Consider the following 24312-nt stretch of genomic DNA (forward strand, 5'->3'; position numbering starts at 1 on the left):
CACATCTTATTAACACTGCTTGATTTCTTTCCATTTTAATTTTAAAATGATCTCTCTCAGTACTGCACAAAAAGTAGTCTAAAATGTGTTGTTAAATGCCTTAGAATTATGTTTGCATTTTTCTAATAATAGAGACTGCCAAATTGACTGCGTTAAAAAGCCTTTGTTTTAGAATACCTAATGCTTTTGCTGAGTGGTGCCTATTGCTGAGCCCTCTCTCTCTGGGCTGTAGCAGTATGTTGGAGCATGCACTTGCTCCAAGAAAGACATTAGTCATCATTAACAGAAGCACTGACACCAAATCTAAGTGCCTCTCCACAATGACCAAGTGGCAATCATCTTTCTCTTAGACTGTCACTGCTGATTAGGATTTTCTTTCATGAAAATTTAATTTGTCCCCCTTTCTTCAGCTTATTTTTTTTTAATTCCTAAAAATACCACTGTATTCAGGAAGGATTGCAAATACAGCAAAAGAAGCTATACCTATAATATAGCTAACAAGATTATAAGATTCTCAGCCAAATCTTTTATCTCATCCAACAGAAAAACACAGATTAAGTGGATGATTAAATAAAACGGAAAAACAATGATTCTAAATGCAATCTAGCTTTAAGGAAATGTAATCCTCAAAAGGTGAATAATTCAAAAGATCTGAATAAAATTTTTCAAAAATTAATTACATAATCCCAAAGCTTCTTTAAAACTACACTATTTTAATAGTAGCTATGTTTCACTTCACTTTAAATGTGTATTATCTATAGCTGAAAAAGAGAAGATATGGGTGTTCACACAGACATGTCACTGCAAACTTAAGAAAATACTTAAGCATCCATACCTTCACTATGCATTAACCTGCTGGTTAGTTAAAGAGGTGGGGGCAGGGAAGGAATCTTCAGTGGCATTGGACAAATGAAAATGATTCATGTGGTCATGCAGGGTACTCCACAGCTAGATCATACTACAGACTTGAACTCTGGTTCTGTACAATATCACAGTGTTAAACAAGATATCATGGCGATAAGTTATTTAAGGAAGTTCTAAAAAACATTTACTTTTCTGTTTTATTTCAATTTGTTTAAAGTTTTCAAAAAATGTAAGCATACGATAGTTTGTAAGGATCCTGGTACAACCAAAACTCCCCCTTCTAGTTATAAATATTATCTTCTCTTTATATTACTTACATTTTGTAACAAAATAGAGATTGACTTAAATTTAAAATATCTCTAAATTATTTTACATCCTTTTAGAACACGTGTACTTTTAGTCAAAACCTGTTACACTTTTGTGTTTATGTGAACATAAATTGTATCTATCTTTAAATGTAAATATCCATATGAAATGCCTTTAAAACAAAATTCAGCCTCATTTCTTTTTAAATTCAGAAGCAACCATAATTCATCAAACCTTAATCATTAAATGTTCTATGCCTGACTATTTTATTGTGAAAAGTAATATAAAACAAATTTGAAGGTCAAACAGCAATTGCTTTAGGGTTAATATATCACATTTGCAAATGGTACAAATTTTTTTCCATTTAAAATTGGTCTACAGTTAAAACGTGTAAGTGGAGAGTAGGAATTGAAATGGATTTGAGTGGCAATTTCCAACTGCTGAACTTTTATAACAGAGATATCATGAATGAGTAAGGATCTAGTCTAAATAAAAGCAAAACTATACCATAATAACATACGTAGCTTAATTGTTCTTGCATAGTATCTTTACAAATGATTGGCTCATATCCTTATTTTTTAACTAAATAAATATGCTGTTTAAATTCTCAAAAGCTTAAAAGTAAACTCTGATCTTCAGAGTTGCAAAGACTTATCCAAATCAAAACTTCAAAGACTTAAAAAAGTATAATTACTGACTCTATCGCTAGGTCCAGTACATGTTCAAGTAGAGAAGTTTAGCTCCGTAACTTCCACTCCTCAACTTAAACCTCCAAGTCACTTGTCAGTTAAAGGTTGGGCGATTTATTGACCGCCTCTGGATGCATACTGTCAGTGCTGAAGGAAATATGAGAGAGGGTTGTCGCTACTGTTCTGGAGCTCATTGATAATGACATACCTGCCTCTGTCACCCATTACCCATACTACAAACTACTTAGACCTAACTGAAAAATCAATAGCCTACTTGCACTGGTTCCTGTGGCTGCCTCCTTTGATTGTCAGCTCCTGTCTAGGGTCAGCACTTACATGAAAGGGGCTGTGACTGCCTGATGCTTTCAGGACAACCTAACGATATGAAACTAGCCAACAGAACAGTAAATTCTGTCTCCCTGCCCTCCTCATCAATTAGGCTTTGACTAGGCTTGCCTGTAGAAACCTGACCTTTTAAGTTTAGGTGAATATGGACTAGCTGAACACACCATTGCCCTCAGCACTGAGCCAGGAAATCTACTGACAGGTTAAACAAAACAGAAGGTTGTAACTGTCATAATTTGCATTGCACTTTCACGCCAACAAGGGTGTTATCAGTAGGGGCAAGCCCTGGAACACACAACTCCAGCACCCTTAAGCCACACTACTCATAAATTTTCAAGTGAAGTGAGATAAAACATAAATTCACAAATAGCAATACATTTCTCATCGCTTAGTCTTTTAGGTTTGCACTTTGCAAACCCATATAGTGTCCATCAACAACTCTCTCAGTGGTCACCAGGTACTCCCACTGCATTAATGAGGGACTTCCAGAGAATGCAACATAGAAGTAAAAATAACTCTACTATGCCATTTGAAAAGACATTTTAGACAGAATTTATAATATAGCAGACATACTGATCTATATCTCAAAATGAGAATTAGATCTCAATATGTTGTCTCTTTCCTGCCTCATGTCCCTCCCTCCAAAAATATACACAAGCTTAGAATATAATAAGTTATCACATCAGTGAAAGGAGGTGTTGAAATTATTTCCTACTATGCCTCTATGATATAGCATCTTTTACAGTTTGAGAGAAAACTAAGAACATCTGTAAAATAAAAGATGTTAACACTTCTATGCTTGTCAGATCTTCTGATGAAAACAAGTGAAAAGCATGAGAAAGTAGTATAAAACTTTAGTCTCTATCGTGACTCATGTTTTGAAAACCATTTCCCTGCTTGGATCTATCTTTTAACACAACACGAATATGGTCCTACTTCAGTTGCATAGAGCAATGCTGTTTCTCTAGTCTTTCTCTAAACACTGACCATTCCTTTTTTCTTTTTTTTTTTTATTGTTGTTGTTGTTGTTTTAGAGTTAATTGTGAACTTGAACTTTCTTTGACTTCAAACCATTTACAGAATATCTAACCTTTATAAAAAAATGTCAGAAACATTGACAGTCCATTCAACATTTTAAGGAAAAAAACATACCTGCCAATTTTATGTATAACTTTAAACACGTACTGTTTTTCTATATATACAATCCACACTCCTGTTTCTTTTTCATATTTTTATGTTCCAACTCCTATCAATAATGATTAATATACTCTCAGAATATATCCCAAGTTGCTATTTGGTTGTCTCTCACAACCATCTCCAATTTATAATATGTAGTTTTTTTCCCCTAAGACTAAAATATGGAATATAACCATTTGTAAGCTTATTCCTTTCTGCAATTTTTTCATGTTAAAAATGTTCATATACTTATATTAGAGCAGCACTGTAAGTCACAATTCTTGCAGAAGTCTAAATTTTGCAACTTTAATCATCTTTACGGTATGAAATTACAGATATTTTATCTTGAAGAGGTAGAAAAAAAACTCCTAATCCATCCCCCAATTTAAGAATTGAGAAGATAGTCAGTAGAGATAATGACTTGATCAAGGTCACTCAGATAGTCTCTAGCCAACAGAGGACAAAATTGAGAGCTTTTCCTCCCAAGATTAATGCTCTTTAGATGCTATCGAACTGCCTCTCTTTCTCTTATCTATCTAGGTAAGTTACGTGACAGCAACAACCTTATGTATTTTAAAAAATACATAGTTTTGTATCATTCATTTTTAATTGATGATATAATTTGTAGAAAGTTTTGACTAATTTGCCGAAGGGATTAGATTTGTAGAGCATTTAACCAACAAGGTACCACAGAACAAATAACTATTAGAAATTGAAGATCTAATTAAGTATGGTTGGAACCCTGTATTTACCTAATTTGATGATTAACTATGCATCTGGTAGCCTTTCAGGTCCTTTGTGTGTACCTATCTGATAGCAAAGTGAAAGGGCATGGACAGTGTCTGGTCCCAGCAAGCAAATCATTTGGAAACAGTCATAGCCATAGATCAAAGATTTTTCACTCTATCTAGGCTGACTTAAACCTACTAACCCAGGTTTTGTCTGAAGACAAAACCAGTCAAAAAAATAAAAGAATGACTCTTTAGGATCCAAACATAATAAGGGAAGATAGAAAGGGAAAATTCAGAAAAGAAACAGGCTGGCAGAACCTTGACATACATAGGCCAAGACAGCTGTTTTATATCCTAGCTTGATTTCACATGGCTAAAGGAAAAGTTTCCATTCCTTAGATCATCAAATATTATTTCATTTATACTACACAGACGTCTTCTATACATAGATTGGAGCCAATGAAGAATTTTTGTTGTTGTTGTTTAACTACTAAAAGGAATCAGAGAGACCTCTCAGCACATCACTTTTACTCTAATTCACAATGTGTGAAGGAAGGAACAGGCTAGATTTTTAGCATTATTAAAAATAATACAAAGCCCACTAAAAATTTCCTGTAATCACAGCAAAAGATTGATGCCAAATTACCTCTATCAGTAATAACATAGAGGGGTGCTGCAGAACCAATATATTTTAAAATAAACTAAGATGTTTGAAAAGGCTAGTTTCCTAAAGTATAATACAAAACTACCCATACAATATTTTTAACTGATAGTTTTAAACACAGGTCCACAAAAATGTCTTATATGACCCAAAGAAATAAAGAACATAATGCCAAGTCTTATATTTTGAATTAAGTGCAGCCTCATCTCAGTCATCTGCTTTATAAATGTGTCACTGATCACAAGCGAAAACAGAAATGGGAATGGGGATGACTCTGACATCCCATGAAATTTATTCTACATGTTGAGTCTGTAATCTTATTAAACAAAGGATATCACACCTTCTTTAAACCATAAAATTTAATGCCTTGAATCAAATGGAAAATCAAAAGTTTTGATTTATTTAGCATCAAGTTCATTACTGACTACTCCTGATTTTCCTATCTTCTGGCACTGATACAATGCCTAGACACAAATAATAATCCACAAATGATATAACCATTCCTTAAATAGTTAAGAGTTGGTTCTACTAAAAGCACTCTCCCCTTTGTTGAAGATTATAGTGAGTTATGAAAGCCAAAGTTATTTGACAGGTGAAATTTAGTATTTACCTGATGGTATATTAGTAAGTTCAAATTGTTACGGAGGGAGGGAGGGAGGGAGGGAGGGAGGGAGGGAGGAAGGAAGGGAGGAAAGAAGGGAGGAAAGAAGGGAGGAAAGAAGGGAGGAAAGAAGGGAGGAAGGAAAGTAGGTTGGTTGGAAGGCAGGCAGACACACAAGACAGACTCTTTTTCTAACTTTTCATAACTTGTTTAACTATATATGGAAATAAAACAATGTAATTATTACAACTAAATATGTATACATGTAAAATGGGAAAAAGCAGGGGCCCCTGGGTGGCTCAGTCAAAGTGTCCAACTTCAGTTCAGGTCACGATCTCGTGGTTCATGAGAACAAGCCCTGCATGGGGCTCTGTGCTGACAACTCAGAGCCTGGAGTCTGCTTCAGATTCTGTGTCTCCTTCTCTCAGTCTGTTCCTCCCCCACTCATACTCTGTCTCTCCCTCTCAAAAATTAATAAAACATTAAAAATAAACAAACAAATAAAAAAGTGAGAAAAAGCTAAATGCTTTATTGGTAAGACCAAATGATATATACCGACGTAAGTGAAAAATATTTTAAGTTCAATGAAATACCTTCTGAGAAATGCTTGCTGAATGAACTTGGATTTTCTTAATATTTCACATCCTAGCTCAATAATAAAACAGTATTTACTTTTCAGTTAGGCTAAAAGCTGAGCACTTTCATTTTCCTGAGCACAATTTCTTTGCTCTCTCAATATGTATCTTGGTGAGATCAAATTATGTATAGCTTAATAAAGTACTCATAGTTACAACTGTTATTCAACTTGGGGGAAAACAGGAACATATACTGTACTCTTTGATTTTCTCATCCTACCAAATAATGTAAGAATTAGACTTGTAAAAGATGTAGAAGTATAAACAACATCACTAATCATATATATATATATATTATCCAAGGTTACCCAACCAAATTTAAAAGGCCCCCAATACAATATACAAAAGCATCCAAAAGATTTATTTTTTAATACAATTCAATAGGTTTACTATACAAAATTAAAGCTATTGCCTTTACCCGACAGATTATCTTAAGTTCAAACTGTACAAATGAGAACAATACCCTTAGGTTACCAATCAAAGAGATTACAAGTCTTTGTTTTTGTTTTCCAAAAAGCTATTTGATAAGGGGAAAAAACAAAAACAACTTCTTTCGACAGCATGACTGACCATTTGAAGTAGGCACTACAGTAAACTGTTCAAAGAAAACATTGAATTACTGATTATTCTCTAGATTGATTCCAGAATAGTAATTATCAATAGCTTAGAAACAATGTCTGTGATACCTCAGTTTTGGAAAATGAGATAATTTCACACAGAGTGAAAAAGAATGTGATTTTAGGACTTTAATACAATGTGGATACTATAATCCTGGTAATTGTTTTTAAAGCTTCTTATGTTTTATTGTAATTACTTCAATAAAATTTCATGAGCTAATACACAAACTGTGTTTGGGTTATTTACTTTTCCTTCTGTTTTTCCTAGAATTATTTTTAAATTCAGGGAATTTAATAGTTGTTTATTCCCCCATTTATATTCTGACCAAATTTTTTTTTAAAAAAATCAAGCATTTTTATAAATATGTTGAAAGATTAAGTATGAAAGAACCCCAACAATTAGCAACTGTGAAGATGTTTCAAAACTAGATTTTAGAGGATAAGAATATATACATGTAAACATGTGGTCCTTTGTTGTCTAAAAAGTATAAATCCATCAGAGAGTTGATTTTTTTTAAGCAAATAATCTGATGATTTTTTTGAATACTTCTAAAGTGTTTTCCTGGAAAACAAAATCATACAATCTAAAATCTGTACACTCTTTAATAAAAATTATTACAATGCTATATGCTATGTCTACAGATAATAAAATAATGGATATCTTTTGAGTCTCAGTGATATGATAAAGTAGAAAATGCCCTGAACTTTAACTCACTAAACACATTTCTAAGTAAAGATCAGCAAAAAAATAAAACAGTTTAAGGATTCTGTATTCTCTGGAAATGTAAACAGGATTATATCTGTCAGATGTACAGAAGCTCTGACTTCAGCCATTAGTTTGGTTTTGCTCCTGAGAAACACAACATGAACTACTGAATCATTTCTTTTCAAATCCATACATTCCCTGAAGCAGTTCAAGCTTCATCAGCAGTGCAGGAATGTTTTAAAATGACAGGCAAAGAGCATTAGTTCTCTTTTTTCTCTCATACTGCTTTCCTATAAATGGAAGACAGGGTTCTTTTCTCAAAGCACTTAAGCTGAGGCTGTTTAAGTCAATTGCTATAGGAAAATACGAATGAATTCTCTGTGCAAGGAAGTATCACAACTGGATTGGTTATTTCTTTTCAAGAAAAACTTTGAGAAAATCAAATGTTGTATTATTATCTTAGAATAAAATATGATAAAATTAGCATTCTCTTAATTGCCTACTATTCCGTTATAAATATTTTCAATTTAAGTATTCTGTCAACACATCACCTTATTTTAGCACCAAATAATACCCAGTTCTGCTTCTCATTTTAAATAGAAAAAGGCCCTCAAATTAAGATATACCAACTTTGTTTTGAAAATCTTGATTGTATAAATAGTTAAATTTTATTTCCAAGTATCTGTACTCGTAAGCATTTCATTGCAAGAAGAAATTCAATTAATAATTAAAAGTTTACTTACATATGATCAATTAAAAATAGGATGTAATGTCTAATTTGGCTATTCGCTGGAGCTTAGCTTAAACATTCACATTTTTCAAAAACTGGTACACTAATTGCTATATCTTGACTCAATTTTATTTTAAGGAAATGGGAAATGTTAAGGCTAAAGTTTAAACATACTTATTTTAGCTTATAGTAACTAAACACACCCGCATCTTAGTATTATCATGCACGTTCTCATAAAATGTTCCTACAGTAATGGTGGAGAAGGTGAAGCCTAGAGAAGTCTGAAGGTTATGGACTACACGAAATCCAAAACAAAAAAATTCAAATCACACCCTGCATATCCTCCTCCTCTTTTTAGGAATGTCTGTAGCTAGCCCAACATCACAGGTCTGGGCAGAAGCATGCTGATGTTGGCACTGCCTAAACCAAACAAACAAGATGTTTAACAGTCAAATAAAATGTCCTGCAGCCTCCCTAATGAATTTGTCAAGGACCATCAGATTTCTCTCCCCCCTCTTTTGCCTCATTAACTCAAGTATGATGAGACGGATTATAACAAGAGAATACAGATCAATCGGTCTGAAGACTTGAAGTGGCTTTTAGCCTCTAGAGTTTCTTTCTCTCACTTGGTCTCCTATAATAGAATACGGTATCTCCTGCAGAAGGGGCTGCCACTTCGTTTTAATACACCATCAAGGAGCTGCTGATGGACTTCTATACTAACATACATAAAAGCAGAGGTGACAGGGGCTCTTCAATTACAGCCTCCTCGGATACCGTTTCCCCCTTCAATTATTCAACCAGAGGAAGAGCGGATCCGCAAACACACAGCTGAAGCAGCTCTTAGGGCAGAGGCAGCCAGAGAGTGAGTTAGGGTGGGGGAGGGGGAAGGAAGGGAACTAGCAAGGGCGAGCATTATTTGCTGGAAGTGTTTAAGTTTATTGCTCGAATGATGTTTCTAATTAGTACCATGGCAATAAATTAAAGTCGCCTTTGTTTAACTGATTTATTATTTACTACAGCATCTACCTTAGACAGGGTAAATTGGTAATGAATTGTTTTTAAATCAAAACATTTGTAACGTTTTATCATCCCTCAGCCTCTGTATGTAAAAGTGGAGAAACCCAGGAACAAGGGTGCCACGAAACTTAGTCGTGCCCCACAGAGCGGGAAAAAGAGGAGGAGTGGGGTGTCAGGGAGTAGTGGCGCGAAGATCCGCGTGGCCTGGGCCGCCCCACCCGAGGAGGGAGGACGCTAAGCGCCTACCCACGGAGCTGGGACTGGCCGCACCGCACGGGCCCGGAGGACGGACAACTGCCGTGACCCCCGGGACTTTTTGCAAACACTCCCAGGAGTGTGGCGGGACGTGTGGGTCCACGAGCGAGGCCTCCCCCGCTCACAGACCTGATGTGACGGAGAAGCGGCCACCTCGAGGGTCAAGGAGGGAAGGCTCCGCACCCTGTGTCCCCGCCACAAGTCTCCGCCCAGTAACTGCCCTGGGGAGAAGCAGCTACGGATCCTGTCTGGCTGCTTGCACAGCTCTGCAGCGAAGTGCCCCCTCCTGCCCAGTAATATTTCCCAGGGCGCCAGCGTGACTTCTCAGGCATTAGCCAGGTTACCTACAGAGTCCGGGCTTCCCACTCGCGCGAACCGCGAAGACGCCGCGGCTGCGCTCTATCCTTGTGCCGCCAAGCATTCTGAGATGCAAGCTGCTCCCCCAGCAAGGCTGGAGCCGGCAGCCGCCCCAAGCCTCTGCCACTACACCAGAAGTTGACTACAGCTCTGCATCCCAGAGTTTGGTGTATGCTTACTTCCGACTTACACACTCCTGGCCACTAAAGACATATCCCAGACAAAATCTGACTTGATTAAAAAAAAAAAAAAAAGTCAATTCGTTCTTTAGAAAGGTACTTATGGCAGAGAACAAGGAGGTGACAAGGTACCAGTGGTCCGCACCAGACATCTAAGAAAGAACCAAGAGGTCCAAGTGTCTGACGTCAAGTACATGGAGAGAAATAAACTTTCCCTATGCAACTGAATTCAGGTTCACCTGGTGCAGCTTTTAAGAGGGCACCTCAAGCCCTCCCAAAGGGTTTCTGCAAAAGCCGCAGGCACACCGGGGTTTGCAAAGCGAAGTCTTGCCCCAAATGTCTTCACAGATTTTTATTCCTTGTATCTTAAGCAAAAATCTAACTAAAAATAATTCCATCTACTTCATTTGGCTTTAAAAGACTCAGCATCCACATACCTAAGGTTCAAAACATAAACCCTCAATACTAAGCAAATCAGAAACATTGTTACAGCTTCTTTCATCCAAAAGTAGGGAAAGGCTACAAGGGGTACAGCTTGAAAGTATAATACATATACTAAAAGCACATGCATGAGTCTCACTGAAATGCCAAGGGAGGAGTGAAGCCATCTGTGTAATCAATAACAGGATAGTTATAGATTTCTGCAGCAGTGAAGTCTTTTAAAAGCAACAGTCAATTATGAAAATAAATTCATTTTTACAAGTGAAACTCTGTACTGCCTGAGAATATATTCAAAATTAGATTTACAACGTTAACATCTTAAGAAAACTTTGACTCAGGTTCACTTTTACTTCCTCATTTTTATTGTTTAAAACAATTTTAGTGGCTTATGGTAATTTAAAAGTATATCCAACAATATTCTACCATATATAGATGTGCACTTTCTCACAATTTAAACATATTTTCTCTCTAATAACTAGTCTTTTTAACAATAAAGCAATAGCATAAAATATATCTGAATCTTAATTATGAAGTAATTATCAAACAAGGTGCTTGCACTATTTTTACCCTGCCCCATTTTTCAACAGCATATGGAAATTACTGAAAAGAGATTTATGGTTATAAACCTTCACCCCATATCCACTCCACACAGCCCCCCCCCCCCCAACTGGTGCACATATACAGCAATTGCTCTGGCTCTTGGCAACAATGGGAGAGAAGGGGAAGAGACCGGAGGAAGACTTTGCCAGAGAAGAAAAATCTAGAAAAATGTAGGTTCTTTCCCGGTTTCCCCTTCCTCCTCCTATTTGCCTTCAAGCAAAAGTAATTTTGTTAGAGTTTGCACCTTCTGCACAATGTTGATAGAAAAAAAATAGTGAACCTTTCTGAACCACTGCTACTCTCTCGCGTTATTCCAGCCATCTCCAGGAAGTCCCTTCTACCATAGACTCTTTTTCTTCCTTGCAACTGATAAGAGGAGAGGATAAAGAAGAAGGGGGCTGTAAAGTGTGTGTGAGCATTTGACTTCCACTATCTCCTCCTATTTTCCTACTTCTCTCTTTACCCCCTTTCTTTATCAAGTGCAGCGGTGGCTGCTACCGTCTGCCAAGCATGCCTGTCTTCTCTCTCGGATTGGCTAAAGCACTGACAGCTCGGATAGTGATTGTAGGAACTGAAGCTCCACCCCCCTCATGATGGCCCTGGACCATTCATAAACTAAATAACTCCAGGAAACAGCGAGGCAGAGAGAGAGCGAGAGAGAGAGAGAGAGAGAGAGAGAGAGAGAGAGAGAGCGCGAGCGAGAGAGAGAGAGAAAGGGAGGGAAAAGGAGGGAGGGAGAAGGAAAAGGAGAGAGACGTCGGAGGGGAGGAGGGAGAGACGACTCAGAAAGTGGAATCTGCACAAGCAACCTAAAGGGGGAGGAGAAGAAAAAGCCTTGAATCCTTATAACTAAACCCCAGATGCAACGCAAGCAACGACTTCGTCACACTAAAATCTATTTTGTGAGGGCCAAAATTATAAATTACGAAGCAGAAATGAATATCAAACAACTTCCAGCGGTGTGCACCTAGAGAAAGACAAGAAGAACCCACTGCAAACAAACAAACCCAGTCCAAACAACGCCTCCAGTAGGAAAAGAGGAAAACCGCTACAACACGACCCCCTGAGAAGAGACCAGACCATCACGCTGAGAGTGCCGAGCGTCTGCAAACCTCCAAGTGTGCCGAGGACTGAGCTGCACTTCGCTGCTCTCTGGACCTTAATTACGTCCTTCACCTTCCATTTGGGGGAGGGTGAGGAGAAAGGCACTCACCTACGCTGAGTGAAGAAGTCCTACCAGCCTGTGGGAGAAGTTTTAAGAATGAAACACTGAATGTTTCGCTTTTATTTTTAAATTTACTTTGGCACTTAAAAGACCTCATTTCAGATTTCCGGGCAATCTCGGCTGCAGACATCTAAGCCTAACCTCTTGGTAACCTGATTTTTTCTGTCACCCCTTCTCTTTTTCTCCCTCCCCTTCATCTCTCTCACAAGCACATCTTTATTTTACACATCGAGCAAAAAAGTCCCAGCAGGTACTTTTCTTCTTCAAAGATTACCTTTCACCCCCCCTTCTGCCTGGAGAAGCAAAAAGGTTTCGAAAGAGGGGAAAGAGCGAGCAAGCCGGCCGTTGTTTCAGCCGGTCAGCCCAGGTGGACAACAAGAGTGAAAGTGGGGCTTAGGGGAAGCGCGACGCCTCTTTCGCAAGCCGCAGGGCCACCACCACTGCGTGAGCCTTGGATCCCTCAACGTATTGCGAGACGCCGGTGTATAGCCCGGACCTGTGCCCCAACATGATCGCCGCTCAGGCCAAGCTGGTTTACCAGCTCAATAAATACTACACTGAGCGCTGCCAAGCGCGCAAGGCGGCCATCGCCAAGACCATCCGAGAGGTCTGTAAGGTGGTCTCGGACGTGCTAAAGGAAGTGGAGGTGCAGGAGCCTCGCTTCATCAGCTCCCTGAGCGAGATCGACGCCCGCTACGAGGGGCTGGAGGTCATCTCGCCCACGGAATTCGAGGTGGTGCTCTACCTAAACCAGATGGGCGTCTTCAACTTCGTAGACGACGGCTCCCTGCCCGGCTGCGCGGTGCTCAAACTGAGTGATGGGCGGAAGCGGAGCATGTCTCTCTGGGTCGAGTTCATCACTGCGTCCGGCTACCTCTCGGCGCGCAAGATCCGCTCGCGTTTCCAGACCCTGGTGGCTCAGGCAGTGGACAAGTGCAGCTATCGAGATGTGGTCAAGATGATCGCGGACACCAGCGAGGTCAAGTTGCGCATCAGGGAGCGCTACGTGGTGCAAATCACCCCTGCGTTCAAGTGCACCGGTATCTGGCCTCGCAGTGCGGCACAGTGGCCTATGCCCCATATCCCCTGGCCTGGCCCCAATCGGGTAGCGGAGGTCAAGGCCGAAGGGTTCAACTTGCTGTCGAAGGAATGCTACTCACTGACCGGCAAGCAGAGCTCCGCGGAGAGTGATGCCTGGGTGCTCCAGTTCGGGGAGGCTGAGAACCGCCTGCTGATGGGCGGCTGCCGAAACAAGTGTCTCTCGGTGTTGAAGACGCTGCGGGATCGCCACCTGGAGCTGCCGGGCCAGCCGCTCAATAACTACCACATGAAGACGCTGCTGCTGTACGAGTGCGAGAAACACCCGCGGGAAACGGACTGGGACGAGGCGTGCCTCGGCGATCGGCTCAACGGCATCCTGCTGCAGCTCATCTCCTGCCTGCAGTGCCGCCGCTGCCCTCACTACTTTCTGCCCAACCTCGACCTTTTTCAGGGCAAGCCCCATTCGGCCCTGGAGAGCGCTGCCAAGCAGACCTGGAGGTTGGCCAGGGAAATTCTCACCAATCCCAAAAGCCTGGACAAACTATAGGGTGCTGGGGACTGCTTCAAAAGCGACACAAACGGGAGTGCTCTCTTACACAAACACACACAACTCACAGAGACAAACAGCAGAAACTCCGGACACAAACTTTTATGTAAGCCACCTGAAAGAAACAGGAAGCAGTCACAAGACCTTCGTTAATTAGCAAGCAAACAAAAAGAGAGCAAACCAGCCAACCAAACAAACAAAATCACATTCTTGCACAAAAGTGATCGTTTTTCTTCCAAACAATGTGAATTTAAAAGGTCACACAAAAGAAGCAATCGGGCTTTGCCACCACAAAATGAAACCCAAGGTACATTTTCAAATCAATGTATAGTAGTTTCTCCCTTTTTCCTTCTCTCCCCCAACTCCTTTCTCCTCTCTCTCTCATCTTCTTTCTTTCTCTCCCTCTCATTTCATTTTGTTTTGGGTTGCCTGAATGTTGTCACCAAGTGAGAAAAAGTATTTAATTATATGTAAAATTTCTCTTTTAAAAAAAGTTTTGCTGATGTTAAATGTATCTCAGTGCCAATGTCAGACTGTGCCCTTCCCTTTCTTGCACCTCTACCCTCACCCTAAAGCAGTCTTGTTGAAAACAGTAATAAAAATATTACTTTACATTGTAATTGACTGTGGATTGTTCTTAAATGAAGGCAGGTGAGATCACAATTTGTAATTTACAATGTAAAGATGTGAACTTGAGGAACTAAATGCAAGAAGCTCTCATTTGAACTCTAATTTGCAAAATTTACAAATACAGCACATTTTGTAGATTTAACCATACAAGCCCCCCCCCATCCTCGGAAAATAAACAATACTAACTTTACCCAACTATAATATTGTTTGTTCTGTAGATTTTGAGACTTAAAGTAATATCTTTTTTCACACTTGAAAAAAAAAACAAACAGATTTTGTGTGGAAGATTTTGATCCTAATTTTTGAAATAGAAAAAAATTATTTCGCATTAAAAATTAAGAGATTTGCTTTCTTACATCATAATTTTAAAAAATACACTCAGTCTGAAGAAGGCAATATTTATGGATCTTTTCTGCATAGTTAACATGATCAGTTGAAAGTTTTCTTTCAATTCTTTGTCCTCTTCAAGCTTTAAATAATAAAAACTTAACAATTAAATCAACCATACCAAAACAGAATAAAACGGTTATAGCAATACTCCTTTTCCCCAGTAAATGGTGATATGAACAATCCAAATTTATAAATTATTTCAATTTTTTTAGATGGCTTAGTTATAAATGCCATAACTAAGATCACTTTTTATCAAATTCCCAGAATTATTCGGAAGCTGCTTATAGGCAATTTGAAAAAAAAAAAAAAAGGTTCTGATACCATTTTTATGACCAAAGAAAAATTACTGTTTCAAGAATTTACATACAGGAAAAGTACATTACTCCCTCTGCTTTTCTAAGGTAACAATCCAAAGTACTCATTTCAACACTTCAACCAAATTAACAAAGGTTCCTTTTTAATGCAAGGAAATAACAGATTAAAAATAAAATAATTAGTAAAATTGAAAGCATCCCAATGCTGGAACTGGTCTGGTTTGTCTTTTTTATATTGTCTCCCATATACTCCCTTAGATATGCTAATGATGAGGCACAGGTACAGAATATATATCAATATTACCCTTTGATATTTAAAATTTATTCTTTGAATTAGTCCAGTTTTTAATTTATTGAAAAATCCATGAATGAGAGATGTAGACAAAAATGTCCTAAAAAAAGGAATTTTAAAGATCTGAGGAAGAAGTTTGCATGGGGGAAGGAGTGTATGGAGGGATGATCGGGAAGACAGCATAGATGGATGAGAAACAAGGAAGGTACTCAGGGCTCTGATGCTTAATTCCCTCCACAAAAGAGGCTTAAGTTCTCAGATTCCCTGGTAAAAATTCCCTAGTAAAAATAGTTTTGTTTTAGAAATATAAACTTTGATCTTATCAGTTCTGAAATCATCTCTACTCTTTCAACCTACACTGTATCTTTTACTGATCTCTTCCTGTAGATGTAAAACAAACTCACTGTAATACTAAGTGGTTCAGACAAATATATGATTTTTTTTCCATAATAAAAATGAATTTATTCTCCAGGGAAAAATGTTCTGATTTTTAAGAACATTTTCAAAGCAAGTAGTAGGTGCTTACAATTACAAAGAAATGATTTAAGGGCAGAATGTTTGGTTTAAAAGATAAAAATGACATCCTAAAATGACCTTTTTTTCCTTACACACACAAGTATTTACAGCATTAGACACATATCTCCCTCCAACTACTCCAGGAAAAGTTTTTCAATCCTGACAAGAAGAACAAAATTCCCCAAATTCAGTATCTTTTTTTTCTTACCTTATTTAATTTAATGCAGGTATCACCAACAAAAAAAGAAAAACACTGCCACAATATAAGTGTCCTCATTTACAAAAAGCACCAATGTCTACATAAAATAAAGAATTCTTCCAATAACTGGCTAAAACATTTTAAGAATAGAAATTAGCAAAACTTTGATTTCTGTTAACAGGCAGGTTGCAGTGGTATAAGACAAATGCTGTGATTAGGCTAAAAGACCTTTGTATTGCACAAGCAAAAGGGGAAAAAATTAATTTAATGATGCTGCACAGAATAAAATCAGAGAGAAATAAAAGTTATAACTTCTTCCAAAAGGAGCAAGTGACTTTAAAGAGCCTAATTGCAAAGACTGGCAGAGATTCTAATCTTGAGAACAATTACATTAGACACCTCTAAATCATATCACATTTTAGATTCTATGCCACATATGTCCAAAAGCATAATAGAATATTCTGAATTAAATTTCAGACTCTCAAACATACAAACTACCAGAAATTAGAGGGTATGAGTAATTTTGGTTATCTTTGTTTCTTAAAAGAAACTAAAATACAATCGCAGCCTCAGTCGTGTAACAAAGTAGGAAATTTTTCTAGTCGATATAATTTCACAATTAAAGTTTTCTCTACATTGAATTAGCTGAATTATCAAGCTCAGAATAATCCGTTCCAACATAGCCTTACTTTCATATAGTCTACCAAATCCCATCTTAATAAAAGCAGCAATACTGAAACAAAGTGCTAGGAATACATGTAAGACAAGAGATGACTTGTGTGTAAAGTTCTAAATAAAATTATAACATTCTCATTAATAATTACTTTGAAATACTTCTAAATCACTAAAATTAGTAATTCACATGATTATAAAACCAAAGAACTTCCTACCAATAAACTAAAAATATGTGTCTGTGTATACATACGCACAAGCTATCAGCCTGTAAAATAAGAAATTCCAGTTTTTTTAAGCCACTTCTCTTCTACAGGTTGCTTAGTCTCATTTTAAAAAGACTGTTTCCTATCAGAACAAATTCTACCATTCACTTTCATGAACTAAACCTAGCTTTGGCTTTATGGCTGTGCCACAAATGTTTCTTAGTAAAATAAAGTTGCCAAGGGCTGAAAAGTAATCAGAAATACATTTTAAAAGGGGAAATTACATTTTCATTTAAGAATAGGAAATTATGCAGTGCCTTGTAAAATCGACTATAGGTAATGGGAAACAGAGGTATCTCACACACACACAAGACATGCTTGCGTGCACAACAGAGTAGTAAGTCATGAGGACAAAAGCAAGGAGAGTGATATATTGGTATTATATCCAGAAAATATAAAGGCTAAACAAAATAATTCCACTCTCAACCTCACTGAATTTTGTAGCTTAATTCACCCTAGACCCTTTGTGGCAAAATATATTTATAGACGTTATTCCCTGTGGTTCTCCCCCAACCCCAGAATGAGCTAATGATAAACTCAATTAAGTGGAAATTGTTTTTGAATCTAAATGAACTTCAATAATCTAACTAGCTGGTAAGGATCTCATAAGCTAAAGAACATAGCTGCTTTGTATATATAGGCAGAGGCAATTCAGCAAGAAATTCAAACTAAGTCTGTCAGATTTTACCAATGTCAATCCTACCCAACAGCAGCCCACCATCCCATTATAAGAAAAAAATGCTTAAGAGTGAAACCCACTCCTCATCTTCTCACCTTGGGGTCGATTTGCTTGAAGTTAGAGTCTTCTTCATCCACCTCGAAATAGAGTTCGGAGGAGGTGACAGAAAGAGTGCCCTTTACTACAACAGAGGGGGCCACAAGCTGAGCTGGTGTGCTCAGGCTAACAGGACCTGCCAAAACCAAAAGAAAAACCACACAAGCTGGAATGACATTTTTTCAAAAAATCTAATAGGTTAATAGATTCAAGCAGAAACTTTATTTGATTTTTAAATTCTCACCTCCAGCACCAAACTGTCTGCCAAATCCTTCTACACTTACAAATTCTGTCCACCCCAAATCTTCCTCTGAAAATGCAACGTTATTAGGGTTCTCATACTAAGAGATTTATAGTAGGTGGTTAATGATAACAGTAAACTAGGATGCAATTATTTTTACAGGGAGTCTGCAAAGCTTTGGTCTAATCTGGTAAGAAGGTGGCTCTACCTAAATAAGTCCTTCCACATTCCATTGAGAAAAGAAGCCTCAGGCTATCAAACAACATGGAACAACAACCAGGAGCAAGGAAGACTCAATAGGCTTTCAAGGCCAGAGGTTAGCTTAGTTTGGCTGAAGCATGATTACAAAAAAGACTGCTAGCTTATTAGTGAAGTGAGAAACGTTACACCGTATTCTCTGATAAAGATTTTGTGCCAGGTTGACACAAAACCTCTTCCATAACAACTTTACCCCATGAAAGATTGGTAAAAATACTTCTTTTCTAAGCCTGCCTTTCCACTGTTAAATATTGTTCAATGCTTCCAAATCTAATATTAGTGTAGTTCAGGGACTCTGGGAGTAAACAGCTGGAGGGTGGGTTTCCAAGTGAATGAATTTTTATTGGAATAATCAAATCTCCACAGGGCTTATCAAAGAGACAAATCAGCCTGCTACTGAAAACAATAGATTCACTACAGATAGAAGGGCATAAAGTATATCAGAGCTAAACCTAAAATAAAGGACTAAAAATAGTAATTATATTATATAAATGAATATGTGTATATTCACGTAGAGAGAGACAGAGTAAGAATTTGAAATCCCGTGTCAATTCCTCATTGTACAAATACTATAGGTGAAGAAAACAGCAACAGAAGATTGGCACTTATAGTTCTGAATTAATATAGTGCCTATAAACATGGTACACCTATTCAGGTAATCAATGGATGACTAAGTGTTTCAAAATTCAGATGAATCGACGTTTCCATCGATTGTTAGAGGGTGTTGGTCCTTAATCTCACATCAATCTTAATGTGTGCCAGTAGGACAATAGAAGGGATGCTCTGCAGAGATCAGAGCAGGTTTTGCCCTCTATTCCCAATGTACAAATACATTGTGTTTGCAGATGGGCAGCAGATAGCTGCAGAACAGTCATGATTTCCCAAAGCTCATCCCTATAAATGGATGAAATAAGCAGCTATGTGTTCTTTTGCTGTCTCCTTTGCCCTCTGTACATTAGCATGTAATCCTGAGAAGAAATAACATTTTTTCAATCACTCTCAGACATTCAATTACAGGGTAAGCAGACAGCTGCAGGAGCTAGGGCAGCCTAGGTCCTACAGAAGACCCCTGACAATTTCCACTTCATTTCTAACCCACACCACTTTATTAGTGTGGATTACTTCTTAATCCTATTGCCATTGTCAAGATTATATAATTAAACTCCCCTTTCACCTCTATTACTGTATGAATGTATTACTAGTAGCAAGAACAGAAGCAAAATAAAGGAGGAGGAAATGGGTAAATAGATGTGAAGGAAAAGGCTAGAGAATAGCAGTGCCCACCTTACTTACTACTCCCATTCTGAATCACTTAACAGTATGCTCCAATTAATTTTATTTTACTTTACAGAGAGGTTTATGGTCATCAGAGAAGATACCATCATCTATTTTCGCTTTTCATTATAATTCGCTGCATGGTAGCACAGGCTGCAGACACATCAATAAATGAAAAATTCCTAATGCCTTTTCTCTTAAATTAAAATTATCAAAATAGAAGACTGTATAATTTTCACCAATGGAAATTGTAGAATCTTTCAGACTTTCCTCCCAAAGGGAGAGAACCACAGGCATTAAAGAAAAAAAAAGGCATTTAATGAATGACTAAAATTTCAGGCTAAACAAGAGAATTTTTCCCATAAGGGAAGTAAAACTGAAAATCTGCAGAGTGCAAATCAAAATTCCTACATCAGGTAAAATATGTGGATCCTGTGAAAAGCCATAGCATTCTTGGAATGGATTTTTTGAGAGAGTTAAATGTATATGCAGCATGTTCACTAAGACCTGTATATCAAAGCAAATAGCTCATCTGCCTCCAAGCTTTATTTACAAAACAATTGGCAAAATTTTACTTACAGCTCTCATTTTATAGAGATTAGGTAACTCCCGAGGGTGAAGCAATTTTGTTGTTCTGCTTTTAAACTTTTCTTTTATGGTGAAAATTACTCAAAAAAGAAAAAGATGAGAAGGGTAAAGAAAGTAAAAAGAATGGAAAAATAAAGGGGAAATAGTGTTGACGATTAGGGGGAAAATATTTGGAAGAACAAAAACCATCTTTATTTAAAGTAATTGTGGGCGTAAACTTGGTAGTCCTAGCGGTCACAGATGAAAAAGTAAGTAATTAGGTGCTTATTGGCCCAGAGCTAGCTGAAATATCCATACAACCGGTGAATTTACCAGCGAGATTCTCTAAATCTTTCTCATCCACGGATGACAGAGTATCGTCGTCGCCTTCCAGGAGGATCTCGTTTTCTGAGTTCTGATTTCCTAAAGCCTGACTCTTGATGGACTGTTTTCCTTTAGCGAGGATATCTTCATCTGCAGCTGAAATGAAAAGGAAACAAAGCTGTCCATCACCTCTGGGGCGAGTACTTTTGCAGAGGGGCAGGGAAGTGAGGTAAGGATAGGTGGCCAAAGATGGTCAATCATTTTTACAGAGAGTCATCCACAGGAGGAGAGTGACTGGGATGGCACACAGGCCCCTTCTGACAAACAGGACTCCCCAAGCCTAGTCTAATGTTACCTTGAACAAGCACCCTAATCCCATTAAACGTGACCCTTGCACCGCCCAACGAACCATTTATTTACTTACAGTTAGGGCAAGAGAGGGTTCAAAGGCAGCACATTTTGGGGAAATTAGTAGAAAAAAATAAGAACCCCGTTTTGGAAACAATATCTACTCGATTCTGAAACTTAAGAAAGGCTGGTCATTCCTGCAAATAGTGATTATACTGACAAAACATCGTGAACTTGTCGGGCAGTGGTTGTGGAGGAGAATCTACAAGTAAGAAGGGTCAGAGAGATTCACAGCCAATGAGGGCTGTAAGCCAAATTGTGAAGCCACAGCTGACATCAAACAAGCTTTAGCAGCTCTCCGAAGCTGCATCCTCTTTCTTCCAATCCTCCCTCTCACCTTCGCACTGCCCTTGCCCACATTTTACCCCACCCAGACCCCCACTTTAGCCTTTATATAAATATCCAAGACTAAGACACTGTGGAAACTAAGTGGAGGCTCAAACACTACCTCCTCCATGTGTTTAAACTAAAAGGCTAAGACACCCCGGGGGCAAACATAACAGAAAGCCCGGGAGGAGAGGCATCTGGGCAAAGAGCCTTACAGGGCCTTGAATTGGAACAGCCTGTGGAGAGCAGCGGCACCAGACTCTCAGGCACTGTGACAAGGCAGCCAGACGGAGAGGAAAGAGGGAAAGGGTACACCAAAGCTAGGGAATGAAGAAGAAGCTCTGCAGAGCACCTACAACCAATGACGGAACCAGAAAGAGGAGCAGAGGTGCAGCTGAAAGGACAAAACACTGGAACTCAACAATTCGGACTTCAAAACCCCATGTCCCTTCCAGTGTTAACTCCCACTGCTTTAAGCAGCTTTGTCCTTCAGAAATATAGAAAAGAAGATACTAAATTCTGGACTGTGATTTTTAAAACCTCATAGCGTCACATAAGGGAAAGTTTAGAATCCTTGCTACACTATTGACATTCCCAGGTTTCCAGTGAGGGAAATTCAGGAGGCAAAGCACCTGATCCTCCCAGGCAGTAGCTATTGATATGGAAATCAGATGGCCAGGCTTTTTGATTCACTGCAGTTTCGGCCTAGGCAAAAGGCCCAAAACCCAGAAAGGATAAAGCCTTCAGTTTCCAGTAACATGGCTAATATCTATCTATATAATTCTTTCTATACAGTTAAACTACATGTATATTACCAAACGTTTTGACAAAACAAAGCTTCTTTGATTTTAATAGATACAATTATGGGTAATATTAAGGGTAAAAGTTTATTTTTAGCATATTCATGTGAGTTCACAATGTATATCATTTATATACAATACTAATGGCACAGCTTTAACAGAATATAGGGGCTCTATATTAAATGAGGAAGTCACGGGAAGAAGCTTTCTATATTTAGGTTTTGAATACCATCTATGGGTAAATCAAATTTTGTTTGCCTTCATACCCACAAATAACAAGCATAGTATGCTGCACACATATGAAAGTCTCAGTAAATATTTTGAAAAATTTTAAAGTATCTAATTGAAATCACTTTATTTTTTAAGCTACAAAGAAATATACCAAAAACTCCCCAATTTTTAGGAAAATAGCAGCATAAGTTGTTATATCATTGTTTATATTTCAAGTATTTATGTTTCCTTACTCTAAAATCATAAACACTGCCCTGAGCCCAAACAAGATATATTCCAATGTACTACCAATGTTATTAAAAATAAATTAGTCACTGAGATATACAAGAGAAATCACCATCTTCTATATTTTCTAATAAATAAAGCAAATCATAATAAAATAACAATTGCCAATCAGATTTTAGTACAAAATCAGTATGTTACATTCTCTTTTTCTAGATTTACAATGCCTTCTTCAAAGCAGAAATGATAATAATGCTAATATTAAATAACACCATGTGCTAGGGCGTGTTCAAAACACTTTACATATTCAGCTCATTTAATTCTCATAAACTCTCTGCTAATTTCTCCTTTTCAGATGAGTAAACAGGTGCAGAGAGGTTACATAACTTGCCCAAGGCAACACAGCTAGTAAGAAGTAGAATCAGGAATGAAATCCAAGCATTATGGTAACAGTATCTTAACCACTATATAAATACCAATGTATATATAATTTAAGGATTAGTTTAGTAATTCTTATGTTTCTCATAGTGCCTTTAAAAAGGTTAAGTCAAAATCATAATAAACAAGTTAAGAATACAAAAATACTCATTTCCAAACCTAAATTTGATGAGCATATGACAACCAAATTCAGAAACAACCAAATTCAATACCTTGCTCATTGCTATCTCTGATTATTACCATACATGTCCTGAAGTACACATACACCAAGCTTACTTGGGGTGAGGGGGGGTAGGGGAGGAAAGAAAGGAAAAAAGCTCTTTACTGTGCAAACATTTACAAAAAATGAGAGGAGCCAAGTAGCAATATGCAATGGCTTAAAATAGCTCAGTAAATAAATTCATTCATGTAAATGACTGCTAAATAGAATTTGTTATCCCTTCCAATTGAAACTTAAAAAAATGTTAATATGTTCTCATCATGCTGACACATATTAAAACACAGTAAGTTTTGAATTGAATAAAGTTTTATGAAAAAATTCTGAAGTGCTCTAAGTCTACTGTATGCACAGAAACACCCACTTTAATTTATTTATTTACTTATTTTTACAAGCTCAGATTCTGGAATTGTTCAACCTCAACTGAAAAACCTCTTGTCATGGAAAATATGCAGCTTACTGATATTTAGAATGGTTTTCCTGTAATTAACTCCCCCTTGAGGATTTTAAGTTAGCAGCAGTAAAATTACCAACAGTACTCTAATACACACCACATGCGCTGGTGTTCAATTCTCAGTGGTCTAATAGCTCTCTGCTAAAGAACTTTTTTTTTGTTTGTTTCAAAATTAGAACAAAACTATCCCAAGCATAAAATAAAAGATAATTATCATGTTTATATGTGCTGGGGAAAGTATACTTTTAACTTTTGCTTGCCTTCTACTCAATCATTAAAACAAGTATCAACTGTTTTGATATTTTTTGTGAATATATTCTACACTAGTATAAAAGTTTAATTGGATGAAGTCAGAACACACTTCTGGTTCCATTTCAAAGCTTTGATTCAGATCTTTGCTAGCTAATAAAATTATTACCAAACATGAAAACTATTTAAATTTTTCATATCACCATTAACAGACTGCCTTCATATAGTCTCTCACTTTATTCTGGCTTAATATTTACCCTCATTTAGTAATTAAACTGCAATTGTTACACAAAACTGGAGAAATCTGTCAAAAATTCTTTGTTTGAAAGATGACTTTTTATTCACTGAAGCTAAGAGCAATTAGAGGGCTTAGAGAAAAGCTGGTCCTCAAAATGTAAAGTTCAGGTTCTTTACAGCTAGATCTAGGCATGAGTTGATTCATCCACGCAACACAAGCTAGCTAAGTAAAATTAAAACAGAAAAAGGACACAGAAAAGTGTTCCACCTATGACACATAAAGC

At 37.6% G+C, this 24312-nt stretch overlaps 2 protein-coding genes across 2 annotated transcripts in view; one reads left to right on the forward strand and one right to left on the reverse strand.

The window, feature by feature from the left end:
• LRBA (LPS responsive beige-like anchor protein) overlaps positions 1-24312 on the reverse strand; it is a 792976-nt gene that overhangs the window by 273685 nt on the left and 494979 nt on the right. The window contains exons 39-40 of the mRNA XM_047092315.1: positions 20455-20601; positions 17780-17916 (exon numbers count right to left, since the gene is read on the reverse strand). Of these exons, the coding sequence (XP_046948271.1) occupies positions 17780-17916; positions 20455-20601 (284 nt within the window). The remainder of the gene's footprint in view (positions 1-17779; positions 17917-20454; positions 20602-24312) is intronic.
• MAB21L2 (mab-21 like 2) lies at positions 12647-13726 on the forward strand. Its single transcript, XM_047092317.1, has one exon. The coding sequence runs from the start codon at positions 12647-12649 to the stop codon at positions 13724-13726; it is 1080 nt and encodes a 359-aa protein (XP_046948273.1).

Source organism: Lynx rufus, unplaced genomic scaffold, assembly GCF_022079265.1.
Source record: "Lynx rufus isolate CCGP_SWC_20201006 ecotype Redwood Valley unplaced genomic scaffold, mLynRuf1.p SCAF_3, whole genome shotgun sequence".
Classification (NCBI taxonomy): Eukaryota; Metazoa; Chordata; class Mammalia; order Carnivora; family Felidae; genus Lynx; species Lynx rufus.